At 35.3% G+C, this 14,034-nt stretch overlaps 1 protein-coding gene across 1 annotated transcript; it reads left to right on the top strand.

Annotated features, from left to right (window-relative positions):
• Window positions 1-581: 581 nt before the first annotated feature.
• LOC132606261 (large ribosomal subunit protein eL8z) lies at window positions 582-3,959 on the top strand. The gene is made up of 6 exons (XM_060319677.1): window positions 582-732; window positions 813-1,059; window positions 2,977-3,146; window positions 3,236-3,364; window positions 3,476-3,568; window positions 3,651-3,959. The coding sequence occupies exons 1-6, from the start codon at window positions 730-732 to the stop codon at window positions 3,780-3,782; spliced, it is 774 nt and encodes a 257-aa protein (XP_060175660.1). The 5' UTR covers window positions 582-729; the 3' UTR covers window positions 3,783-3,959.
• Window positions 3,960-14,034: the final 10,075 nt, after the last annotated feature.

Genomic DNA, 14,034 nt, shown 5'->3' on the forward strand with positions numbered 1-14,034 from the left:
GAAGCACACACATATATATATATATATATATATATATATATACTTTTCAAGGTAAACTTTTAGTTATGCCTTAACTAAAAAGTGTGCCCCAAAGACATAACTAAAAGTATTCCCATAAGGCGGAACTTTTCCTTAAGGCATAACTTAAACTTTGCCTTATAAGGCAAAGTCTATGCCTTAAGAAAAGTTCTTGCCTTATGGGGCATAATTTTGTTATGCCTTAACTAAAATTCTGCCCCATAAGGCATAACTAAACTATGTCTTAGGAAAAATTCTGCCTTATGGGGCAGACTTTTAGTTATGCCGGATCCGGCATAACTTTAGCTTTTCCTTAAAGATTGTATGCTGGATCCGGCATACACTCCCCTAGTCCTGCCTAGCGAAATTATTTTTTTATTTTATGCCTGAGCGGGGGTTCGAACCCAGAACTTCATGTATTCGCCCACCTTTCCAAGCAAAAGGCAAAACTTAAAGACCATGAGGGGCAAAATTTAAAGACCACAAATTTGAAGGGCAAAATTTAAAGACCACCCCCAAAAGAAGGGCAATCCGCGCAAAAAAATGAAAAATGGGGCCTTAATATTCTACAGCCCAATAAATATCATAGCCCAAATCAGCACATGTCTGTCTTAAACCCTACAAACTCCATTATTATTCCCTACACTACTCGGATCCTCTCTTTGTATCTCTCTCTCTCTCCTCCACCACCGCTCGCCATCTTAGGGTAAAATGGTAAAACTGAAATCCCCTCTTATTATTTTCGTCTCATCAATTCTTTCAATTATATTATTTGATGTTGTGTTTGTTTGTAGGCTCCAAAGAAGGGTGTAGCAGTAGCAGCAAAGAAGAAAGCGGAGAAAAAGATGGTGAATCCAGTTTTTGAGAAGAGGCCAAAGAAGTTTGGTATAGGAGGGGCGCTGCCACCAAAGAGAGATATGACAAGGAATGTGCGGATGCCACGTGGGGTTCAACTACAAAGGAAGAAGAGGATTCTTAAGCAGAGGTTGAAAGTTCCTCCTGCTCTTAATCAGTTCACTAAAACCCTCGACAAAAATCTCGGTATCATTCCTCATTATTGTTTTGATGGTTGTTACCTATTGCACCATGTTTGTTTTGATTGTTACTTTAATTTTATTTTATCGTGTTACTTAACCATGAAAAGTCTCATTTTATAAAGGTTTGATCGGAATACCCAAAGGACCCTTTAACTATACCCGCTACAATCTTACTATTGTATACAAATGCAACTGTTGTCGAACAGGGGAATTGTGGTAATTAAGATAGGGTCATCAAAACCGTTAAAATCATAACATAAAAATGCATTGTGAATACTCGAATTGATCCTTATTTTTTTTTCTCATTTTGTCTTTGCTTATTATCTAATAATCATATTTTATCCTTTATCTTACCTTTTTATGATAGCTCTACCCCATACCCTACTTTTGCTGTTGTCTTACATTATGTAATGATGGGAAACGACACAATCTATTCAAACATTGTATTCATTAAAACAATGTACCCCTACAATACGATATAATAAAATACATTATGAATAATATGTAACAGCCATCCAAACGAAGTGTTAGATAGCAAAATGCTTAGTTGACTTATAAAGTAGAATGTTATCCAGTGTGTTTGGTATCAAGGAAGACCCTCAGAAAATAATAATGTTTGTTTTCTGTGTTTGGTTAGCCAGTCTAAAATGTTTAGTAAAGGATTGATGGCAATATTTTCAACAAATGGATAGTGTTCTACATTGAGAATGTGAGATAGAACTGAGTGTTAAAGATTGATATTATGTCTAAGTGTTCATTAGAAATGTTTTCATCGAGGACCTCAGGAAAGTCAATTTGCGTACAAAATATTTTCCACTGATCAAGCACCAAAAAGTGACTTCATCCTGGAAAATAAATGTTTTCCTTTATATGTAATGATTGTTATGCTCTGTTTGTACTGAAGCTTTGAAGAGAAAGATATTCTGATGCTATATGTTTCGTTGTTGCGCTATGTACAGTGCAAATTCAAGTCTAAAGTAATAATGCAATTAATGAAGAAATAGGGGAGTTTATCTCTATCTTCTTCATGGTTAAGAAATGTGAATGTTTGACCATTTCAACTATAGGTTGATTACAGTGGGATGAAATGATTATCTACCTAAACAAAGGTTGAACAAGGGGGTGTTTGTTCCTGGCATCTAAAGCCGTTCCTCCATTTTTTCAGCCTACTGGGTTGTTGGCTGGTGAAAATCCGGAATTTTGTCTGGGTGAACTTCTTAGAAAAGCCAATTACTTGTATTTTCCACGTGTCTTCTGAATAGGCGTATAGATCTATTTTTTTCTGTAAAAGATGCTTATTCCGAGTTTCCTGTTGTTTAGGGTTCAATAACTCACTTTTCCCCCAAAAAATTAAAAAGGAGAGCAGCGTTCCGCTTTCCTGTTGTTTATAAGTCATGACAGTAGCACCGTTTAATATCACTACTACTCTCATGTTGTACCTGTGTCAATAATGTATCTAACTTGTGCTAGCTTGAAAAGTAGGATACTTCTGGACCAACTCACTAGAGAAGTTGAATGTTAGTTTGTGTGTATAGATTATTACTTTCTGTTTTTGTTGACATATTGACACCAGATTCTTCACTCTTCAGATTTAGTCTTGGTAAGATGAATCTTATGGGCATTTTATTCGTACTTCCTAAAATTTCTTCTTTCCTCTTTTACCGTTTAGCATAGTTGATTGATATATAAGGTTAGCATGTTCTAGCATCATATTTGCAAGGCCTCACTACTTATCTAATCACTTTTTTCGTTGGTTGGTTATTAGTATATAAGCATATTATCCTGATTTTAAGTTCAGGAACCCTATTTCACCCGCCCCTTCGTTTGACAAGGCCCTACTTTGGTTTGATTGTGCTTGCTGCAAGCAGTTTCATGATTACTGAACTGAATTTTTTCGTTTGCCCTTAATTTCAATATGCAGCCACAAACCTATTCAAGATGCTTCTGAAGTACAGGCCTGAGGACATGGCTGCAAAGAAGGAGCGTCTTGTTAAAAGAGCTCAAGCTGAGGCTGAAGGCAAAACTCCCGAGACCAAGAAGCCTATTATTGTAAAGTATGGTCTTAAGCACATCACGTACCTTATTGAGCAGGTTTTGTTTTAGTCTCTAACAAAACCTTTAAATCCTTTTGATATTTTAATTTTTCAAGAGATGACTTTTTGTCGTTAATGGCCTTGCAGAATAAAGCACAGTTGGTGGTGATTGCTCATGATGTTGACCCAATAGAATTGGTTGTCTGGCTTCCGGCATTGTGCAGAAAGATGGAAATTTCATATTGTATTGTGAAGGGAAAAGCACGTTTAGGATCAGTAAGCATCATCATGTTTACATTCTATAAGCATCATCATGTTTACATTCTATCTTAATCTAGTTTACTTTCTTTGAAATTTAGATGCTGATGATTGTGGCGTGATTTGCAGATTGTGCACAAGAAAACTGCTTCAGCATTATGCTTGACCACCGTGAAGAATGAAGATAAAATGGAGTTCAGCAGAATTTTGGAGGCAATTAAGGTATCTTAGCTGGTGGTCTTTACACTATTTTCTTTTAACATACCCAGGGATTTGATCTAATGCTCTCCTTTTACTTTTTCAGGCCAACTTCAATGATAAGTATGAGGAGAACAGAAAGAAATGGGGTGGTGGTATCATGGGTTCCAAATCACAAGCGAGAACCAAGGCGAAAGAGAGAGTTCTTGCCAAGGAAGCTGCCCAGAGATTGAACTAGAGTTCTCCAGCATTGTTTTCTGGTTCGAAGTTAGATGTCTTACGTGCTGTACTCTTATATTTACTTTCTTCTGCAGATTATATCAATTTAGATCATATCAATTTTTGGGACTAGATGCCTTTTTGAGTTGGTTATGCATGACAGGAAATGAAAGGCATTTATGCTTGTCAACTCTAATGATACTATTTCCATCTCTCCCTCTTCTAGAGAGTGTCTTACTCAATTATTCAGCACAAGCATCTTCTGAAAAAGATGTTGCAATTAAATTTTGGTAGAAATGATTCTTAATAGCCAGGTGTAAACTCAAACGTAGCATTTTCTCTCTGTCCCATTTGACACTTATTCTGTGTCAGTATCAAAAAGATTGTCTCCTCTTTACATAGTGCAAAAATGTTGAGAGAAATATTAGCTACAAACAAAAGAGTCATTTTTTTTTAAGTTGGTAATTTAAATCGATCCAAGATACTTAAAATGGCTAATTTGAGCATAATGCAAGCTGATCATTAATAAATGCATTTTTACAGGTCTGACAAGTTTATATCCTTTCTTGATTTTGTTACATTTTACATCTGTAGTTAGGGTTGGGCATAAATATTGAAAACCGAACCGAACCGAAATTTCAACAAATCGAACTGAACCGAATTAGTTTGGTTCGGTGTTTGGTGTCCATCGTCAAAAAATCGAAATCGAAATAGCCGAATCGAAGTTTGATAAAACCGAACGCGCACCGAAATTTAATACATTACCCAAAAAAATTAAAATAGTTCAGGCCCATTAAGTTTAAAGCAAAAAAAAACTCAATTGTAATAAGTCCTCTTTTGCATTTGTATCCCTAATTTTCCACTTCAATTGAAAAAATCAAATATCCTAACAAAGAAAAATAACTAGGATGTTTCTTTAGGATTAATGTATGTCCTTTATGTGTTTCTTAATTATTCTTACGGTATGTATATAACACCTAGTAATCCTATGTCATGATTATAGTTTTCTGTTCTTGTGTATCCTGTTTGTTTGATTTTGATTTCAATTTATCAGTTTTATGTTTTACTGCTTTTGAGAATATGAATTACTGTTAATGGAATCGCTTCTAATATTATATTAAAAAAACCGAATTGAAAAAATCGAAACCGAACCGAACTAGTTTGGTTCGGTGTTTGGTGTCCACCTTCAAAAAACCGAACCCGAAATAGTTAAACAGAAGTTTGATAAAATCGAACCGAAAAACCGAACGCCCACCCCTATCTGTAGTGTTGCATTTAAGATCATGTTACGATGTAAAGCTTTTTATATCACTGCTAGATCTCTGTGCAATTGCGATAGGAGCTCTCGCGATCGTGAAGAGCAGTCTAGCGGGCCTCCTTTGTGAACGCGAACCCACCCTTCGCGATTGCGATGACCGATGACCAATGACCCACACTTGCGAGATTGCGAAACACTGCAGCTGCACCAGAAAAAAATGAAAAACCTTCACAGTTAAAATGGAGATTTTTGTTTCAAAATCCACCCGAGCCCCTCAAACAAGTCCCAAATGATAATAGTTTCTTGTACAAGGTCACAAATCCTAAAATGGGCGTTAAAATTTAAAAATAAGGTCGGGTTGTTACACGTTTCTTCTTACTTTAAATCACTAGAATTGATCGAATATCCTCTTTGAAGTAAATTTAAATTCTTTTTGTGGTTATAATCATAATAGAATCATAAATATCAAATGGAGTAGTTCACATTAACAAATTTCTAGATTGTTTATTCATGTACATAAAAAGTGTCGGGAATTTTCCTCTATCTTATATAGATTGTTTCTTTTTCTTGTGCTTAATTTATAAAATTAAATTGAAATTTCAAAAGAATTTGTTAGCTGACTTAAAACGCTTAATTAAATTAATTCTTTTTGTTAGGTGACGCTTCCAAATCATAATACGCGTAGCATTTTTTCCTTTGTTTGTATTATATAAAACCAAAAAGGCTTGTATAGTTTGAAGGGTAAAATTGACTTTTAAAAATATTAGAACGTAATATAAGTACATAATTTTAAGTTTTCAAAAAAAGGTATACAAATATACATATTTTGTATCAATGAACATTATGTACGTAAATATATGATATGTAGTTACACTTGGGATAAATATTAAAGATTTAATTGTCTAAGCTAACCAAATAATTTAAAATAAAATTGAAGATCCAAGAATCATGTAAAAAATATATGAATTAAAGGCAGAGCTTTTTTTTTTTTTTTTTTTTTTTTTTTTTTAATTTTCAGAACAAAATAAAAATCAACATGAGTATTATATATAATTTAAGGTACCAAAAGGATCTTTAAAATTATATTTGAATACATTAAAATTTTCATTTCATAAATAGAAAATTCTTCGCGTGGTTAAATTCCCTAGTTGACTTTTGTTTGGAGGGCTGAGATAAGCTGAAGTTGAAGAAGGAAGAAAAAGATGTCGAAGGAAAAAGGGAGGGGCAAGTTGGGCTCAGTGTTTTAATAGATATTTTCGGGGCGCACCAAAAATGCCCCGAGTTGATGATGGGGGCTTAAGTCTCAAAAGGCATTCACCCAGCAATTTGGGGCGTAAGCTTGAGCGTGTGAGGTGAGTTTTTTGTGTTGGGGCATATGCTCAGAAAACTTTTTCAAATTAAAACGAAATTTGTTAGATAAATCCCTAACATAATGATCAAATTCTCAAAAGTCAGCTTGTAATTCGGCAAATGTTTAAAAAAGAAGTGAAGCATTAAATATAAAAGCCAAGACCTTTTTTATTGCTAGATGCCATAATTTATGTTTTTTTTCCAATTCTTTATCTTTTCCTCTACTATCTCAAAAAAAGTAACGAACAGTCATTTGTGCTAGTAAATAGCATATAATAAAGTGTTTTGATTAGTTTTTTTGTGGGGATGGAGCACATATATATATATTCACTTATTTATAGTTTTTTTTAAAAATTTTTTATGCAATTTTACCTATTTAAAAATATTTTTTGTAATTATATTCTTTTATGAAATACTAAAATAAAATTCATAGGGCTTACGCCTCAGTGGCGTACGTAAAACGCCTTTTTGCCTTTTAAAAGGGCAATTTGCAGGATTGCCCTTCGTGGTCTTTAATTTTTACGCTCAAAATGGTGGTCTTTAACTTTTGCCCTTAAGACCCAAATTCTGCCTTTGCATGGATAGATTTACAAAATTTCTCCTTGCGATTTTTTTGTCCTTAAGAAATACTTTTCTATGTAGGATTTTTTTACAAAAACAATAGGGGGAAAAGAAAACATATGCCTATTGGGTGAAAATGATTTTCACCCCCTAACCTTACTTTAAAAATCAAACTCCCCCCTCAGTTATGAATAATAGTCATTCTCCCCCTTTTATCCTATGCAATGTTTATTTTACCCTTGACATTTTCAATCCTTCATCTATGTAATACCTTTTTATATTATATATAATTTTTTTTTTAACCTAGGTATTTATTATTTTTTACTTAAGTTCATATTATAAGTAGAATAATCTTTTTAGAATTTATAACAAAATCTAATGTTACTTTTTATAATTGATATTTTAATATTACATGCATTAAGAGTGTGTGTGTAATTTTCACTCTCCAACTTTACTTTAAAAATCAAACTCCCCCCTCGACTATGAACAATAGTCATTCTCCCTCCTTTATCCTATACAATGTTTATTTTACCCTTGACATTTTCAATCCTTCATCTATGTAATACATTTTTATATTATATATATATTTTATAACTTAGGCATTTATAAATTTTTATTTAAGTTCATATTATAAATAGAATTATCCTTTTAGAATTTATAACAAAATCTAATGTTACTTTTTATAATTGACATTTTAATATTACATGCATTAAGAGTGCGTGTGTGTGTATCTATATGTATTTGTATATTTAAGTTTCACTTATCTTTTATTCTCAATTGTCAATATATAAACGAGTTTTCGTTGTCATTAATGGAATAATTTATAAATAATAATTTAAAATTCATTTACAATATAAATAGATAATATTTTAGAAATTTGTTATAGAGCCTGTTTGGATGGGCTTAAAAAAGCAGCTTATAAGTTGGAAACAACTTATAAGTCAAAAAAGAATAAGTTGGTGTAGTCCAACTTTTTTTTTTTTTTTGGCTTATAAGCTGTTTTCAGCTTATAAGCTGCTTTAGATAAGTTAAGTCAAACAAACTCAATTAATTTTGGGCTTATTTTAAGCACAAAATGACTTTAAACTGGTCAGCCAAACACTCAAAAAAGCTGAAAACAGCTTATAGGCAACTTATAAGCCAATCCAAACGGGCTCATAGAATATACCTCTAATTTTATTAATTAACTGTTATTACCTGCATTGAAATATATTTATAAAATTTCTATTACCTGTTATTTTTACTTGTATAAATACATATATTAGAGTTTTGATTATTATTAATAACAAAATTCTTATTCTTCTCATTTATTTCATTATGGAACGATATTAAGTTATACACTCAATTAGAATTTTTTACTTTTCTTTTTCCGTCTTGAAAATAATATTAATTTTCTTATAGGAAATTTGTTACATAGATTGAGAAGATAAAAAATATCATGATTTTAAAGTAATATAAGAAAAAAAGACAAGTTGATAATGTAAGGGCAAAATAGGAATTTTAAAAAGTTAATTAGGATAAAGGGGGGGAGAATGACTATTGTTCAAAGTTAAAGAGAGAGTTTAATTTTTAAAGCAAAGTTAGGGGTGAAAATGCTTATTACACACAAAATAATTTATCCTTTGTAGGTAATAGGCATTTTGTAGCTTTTGTAGGTAATTGTCTCTTTTTTATTTTCTACTTCTTGTCTTTTTTTTTCACTCTTTTTTTTTTCTTTTTTTTTTCTCCTTTTTTGTTCATTTATTTTTTCCTCAAATCATACAATTTTGTATTTTCTTTTTTTACCATCGTCTGATTCCATATTTAATTCTAACTCCTGTCTTTGCATTTTTTTATATTTTTTTTAATTCTTTATTTTTTGTTCCTTTTTTAATTTCATTTATTTATTTTCTTTTTTCCCCATAATATAATTTCATTCACCTTTTTTTGTATTTTAATTTATTCTTCTTTTTTAATTTCAGGTGATTTTCACTTACTTTTTTCTCCTTTTCTATTTTTTTGTATTTTCTGTTTTTTTTAATAATCTAATTCTACACACTTTTTGTTCTTTATTTTTTTTATATCAATAAAAAGAATAATTGATATATTATGTTTTTTATTTTATTTTTATCTTTTTCTATATTTCAAAATTTAAAAATTTATTCTAGCATATAGTATATCAGAGGCATCAAATCAGTAGCAGTTGAAGTATACTATGATATCCATATTGATACAATATTCCATACGAAAATGAAGAAAAAAGGACAAGAAACATAAAGGATAGATAATTTGACACAACTAAAGATCCAAATTAGCAACCAAAGTTCTTGAATTAACTTGACCTCTAATTTAGGGGCTAAAGAGCACCAAACTCTTAGGATGACCAATAGGGATTTGATACCCTAATAATCAATCCTCTCACAAGATTCACAATCTCTAGCTTAACAAGCTCTCAACACTCAAAAAGAGTTCACAATTTCAAGACATCAATCTTCAACCTAGACTAAGTCTTCTAAATGAAATAGACTACTATTTATACTAAGGTTCAAAAGAAGACAACTACACTATTACACTTTTACCCTTAATGAAGTAAGGGCCTTGTTTGGGTGTCTTCTTTTGGGAACAAAACTTGAATTTGCAAATCTTCAAGTAATAGTCACATTGCAAGTATGACCATCTTCCAACCTCTTCTCCAAACCATCCTCCCATGCTATCATGAACACTTGCAATCCCCGGGAAGGTGTTAAAGTGTATTCAAGTATGTCCCTCCTCATGAACAATGCTTGCATAGCTTGAAGTTCCCTCGCTTGGCTCCTTGTAAAAGGTCTTGATGCCATTCGAGTTGTATCATTCTCCCCTTCTTGAAGAGAATTTGTCCTCAAATTTAAGGGATCAACATCTTGCACCACCATAGGAGAGAGATCACACACATTGAAGGTGTTATGAACTTGGTATTCGGGTGGAAGATCAATTTTGTATGCATTATCATTGAGTCGTTCAAGTACTTCAAATGGACCATCTCCTCTAGGCATCAACTTGGTCTTTCTTTTGTTGGGAAACCTCTCCTTTCGGAAATGTACCCAAACCCAATCACCCGGTTCAAGCACAACTCGTTTGCGGCCCTTGTTTGCTCTCTTGGCCGTTTCTTGATTCTTTTTCTCAAGGTGAAGCCTCACCTTCTCATGCAACTTCTTCATGGCCTCGGCTCGTTTGTTTCCATCTAAACTCAACACAACATCTTGAGATAAAGGGGTTAGATCTAAAGGGGTTAGGGGGTTAAAACCATAAACGACTTCAAAAGGTGACATGCCAATAGTGCTATGAATGACTCTATTGTAAGCAAATTCAACCAAAGGCAATTGATCTTCCCAAGATGTTAATTTTCCTTTAACCATGGCCCTAAGCATAGAACCCAAGGTCCTATTGACAACTTCGGTTTGGCCATCGGTTTGTGGGTGACAAGAGGTAGAAAACAACAATTTAGTACCAAGTCGTCCCCACAATTCTTTCCAAAAGTGGCTAAGGAATTTTGGATCCCTATCGCTCACAATGGTTTTGGGAATACCATGCAACTTTACCACATGTTCAACAAACAAAGAGGCAACATGAGGAGCATCATCAACCTTATGACAAGCAATGAAATGAGCCATTTTAGAAAATCGATCAACCACAACAAAGATGCAATCTTTACCCCTTTTAGTTCTAGGCAAACCCAACACAAAATCCATCGAAATATCAACCCAAGGTTGTTGAGGGGTGGGGAGAGGGGTATACAAACCATGGGGAAGGAGTCTAGACTTGGCGCCGCGACATTCAATGCATTGGCCACAAATCTTAGCCACATCCCTCCGCATATGAGGCCAATAAAATTGCTCCTCAAGAATCCCCAAAGTCTTATCAATACCAAAATGTCCCATCAATCCCCCATTATGTGCCTCTCTCACAAATAACTCCCTCCAAGAGCTCATGGGCACACATAGTCGCTTGTTCTTGAACAAGAAACCATCAAACTTGGAATAGGGGGGTAGAAGACCTATCCCTAATCCACCTCTCCCTTTCCCATTCTTCGCAATCTAGAAATATTTTGGCAAAGACAGGGTCCTCGGGATACAATGTCTTCAAGCTTTCAAAACCCATCAATTTGGAAGACAAGGTATTAATCAAAACATGTTTCCTTGATAGGGTATCCGCCACTACATTCTCCTTTCCCTTTTTGTATTGGATTACATAAGGGAAGGTTTCAAGGAATTCAACCCATTTGGCATGCCTTTTGTTCAACTTACCTTGGGCCTTAAGATGCTTTAAGGACTCATGGTCGGTCCAAATTACAAACTCTTTAGGCCACAAGTAGTGTTGCCAATTTCCCAAAGCACGAATCAAGGCATACAACTCAAGATCATAGGTAGTGTAATTCAAAGTCGCTCCCTTGAGTTTTTCACTAAAATAGGCTATGGGCTTTTGGTCTTGCATTAAAACGGCTCCAATACCCACTTTGCTTGCATCACATTCAATCTCAAATATTTTGTCAAAGTCGGGTAATTGCAACAATGGTGCGGAGCTAAGCATTTGTTTCAAAGTTTCAAAGGCATTAACTTGCTCCACACCCCAAGAAAAAGGTTTGTCCTTTCGGATTACCTCGGTCAAAGGAGTGGCTATGGTACTAAATCCTTTAACAAAACGCCTATAGAAACTAGCCAAGCCATGAAAGCTTCTTACATCTCCAATGGATTTTGGAGTGGGCCAATTTCTTATGGCTTCTATTTTGGATTCATCAACCTCAACCCCCCTTGAGCTCACGACAAATCCCAAGAAAACAACTTCATCCACACAAAAGGAACATTTATCAACATTGGCATAAAGTTGTTCTTGTCTAAGCACTTCAAACACACATTTCAAATGACTAACATGCTCATCCATGGTTTTGCTATACACCAAAATATCATCAAAATAAACAACCACGAATTTGCCAATAAAAGGTTTCATCACATGATTCATCAATCGCATGAAAGTACTAAGAGCGTTAGTGAGACCAAAAGGCATCACCAACCATTCATATAGACCAAACTTGGTCTTGAATGCGGTTTTCCACTCATCTCCGGGTTTCATCCGGATTTGATGATACCCACTCCTAAGATCTACCTTAGAGAATATGCATGAACCATTCAACTCATCAAGCATGTCATCAAGACGGGGTATGGGATGGCGATACTTTACCGTTATCTTGTTGATGGCCCGACAATCAACACACATGCGCCATGATCTATTTTTCTTTGGCACCAAGATCACGGGCACGACACAATGACTCATGCTTTCTCTCACAACTCCCTTTTCAAGGAGCTCATCCACTTGCCTCTGAAGCTCCTTAGTGTCATCCGGGTTGGCTCTATAAGCCGGTTTGTTTGGCAATTGAGACCCCGGAACAAAGTCAATTTGGTGTTCAATTCCCCTCAAGGGTGGTAACCCCTTTGGGAGTTCCGTTGGGAACACATCATCAAATTCCTGCAAAAGAGAAGAAATAGAGCTAGGAAAAGAAGGGGTTAGTTCATTAGTGTGCAATGCATAGTCCCTATGCATGAGGAGAATCACCGGTTGACGCTCCCCCAATTCCTCCCTAATTTCCCCACAATTCGCCAAAAGCGACACCTTAGTTTTTCCTCTAAGCTCTCCTTTCTTTCCACTCAACTCTTGAGAACTACTCTCCTCTACTCCCTCGTCCCCCACATTCTTCTTTTGCAATGCACCATATCCCTTCTCCTTTAACTCCCTCATTTTGTTATAGATCTCACCCACTTGGGCGGGGGTCATGGGATTCAAGACATGTTTGGCACCATTGTGGCCAAGGGTGTATTGGTTAGTTCTCCCATTATGGTTGACGGACCTATCATATTGCCATGGTCGGCCAAGTAGAAGATGACACGCTTGCATGGGAACAACATCACACAACACCTCATCATGATACTTCCCAACTGCGAATTTGATGATAGCTCGCCTAGTCACCTTCAATTCACCACATTCATTGAGCCATTGAAGTTTGTAAGGGTTTTCATGGCGGGTGGTGGGAAGTTTCAAGAAATCAACAAGGGTGGTACTAGCAACATTGGCACAACTCCCACTATCAATGATCATGATGCTAGTGTTTTGGTTAATGATGCACTTGGAATGGAAGAGATTTTCCCGTTGACTTGGGTCATCCATTGCTTTACTTATCATGGTTCGTCGCACCACATATAGAGGTACAATAGGCTCATCATCACCTTCAACACCATCCCCTTCACTATCATGATGTTCATCCTCATGATTTCCCTCTTCATCCCCTTCCTCACATTCTTCCTCATCCTCACTATAAGTGTTTTTCAAAATAAACGCTCTACGATTAGGGCACTCACTTGCTCTATGACCGAAGCCATGACATTTAAAGCATTGAATAGGAGTTTTCGTACCTCCTTCTTTTGGAGCAAACTTCGGAGGTTGCTTGTCAACTTGCTTCTCAGCTTGAGAATTCTTCACAAATGGTTTCTTGGTTTCTTGCATGGGGCCCTTATTCTTTTGCCAATTGGAGGAGAAAGCTCCTCGTTCTTTGTTATGGTTCCATGAACTCACATAGCCCCTTGATTTATTGATTTTGTCCTCCTTGAGACCCTCCTCTATTTCAATAGCCGCTTGAAGGGTTTCTTCAATGCTCCCATAGTTGTGGAGTCTCATTTGGGAGACAATGTCACCATTTAACCCGGCTCGGAACCGAGTCATAGCATTTAACTCATCCTCGTCAAAGTCGATTCTCATCTTGACAATTTGAAACTCATCATAGTATTCTTCCACACTCCTTTTGTTTTGCCTTAAGGTATACACCTTCTTGAGTTGTTCTTGTTTGTAGCGTTCGGTGACATACTTACGCCGCATGGCCTCCTTCAATTCATCCCAAGTAGGTGTGGGCGGGAGTCCAATAATTCTTCTTGCTTTCACTTGAGTTTCCCACCATGTGGAAGCATACCCCTCGAATTGGGCAATGGCGTAAGAAGCCTTTTTCACCTCGGACATGTCATTCGTCAAGAAGATTCTATCACAATGCATCACCCAATCAAGGAATGTATCGGGATCACTACTTCCTTTGAAGGTTGGGAGA

The sequence above is a fragment of the Lycium barbarum genome, chromosome 8 (genome assembly GCF_019175385.1).
Source record: "Lycium barbarum isolate Lr01 chromosome 8, ASM1917538v2, whole genome shotgun sequence".
Classification (NCBI taxonomy): domain Eukaryota; kingdom Viridiplantae; phylum Streptophyta; class Magnoliopsida; order Solanales; family Solanaceae; genus Lycium; species Lycium barbarum.

What these genes read in the sequence shown, in the direction of transcription:
- LOC132606261 (XM_060319677.1), top strand. An exon ending in AACCCTCGACAAAAATCTCG is followed by an intron (nt 1,060 to 2,976) that starts GTATCATTCCTC and finishes TTCAATATGCAG; the next exon opens with CCACAAACCTATTCAAGATG. An exon ending in GAAAAGCACGTTTAGGATCA is followed by an intron (nt 3,365 to 3,475) that starts GTAAGCATCATC and finishes CGTGATTTGCAG; the next exon opens with ATTGTGCACAAGAAAACTGC.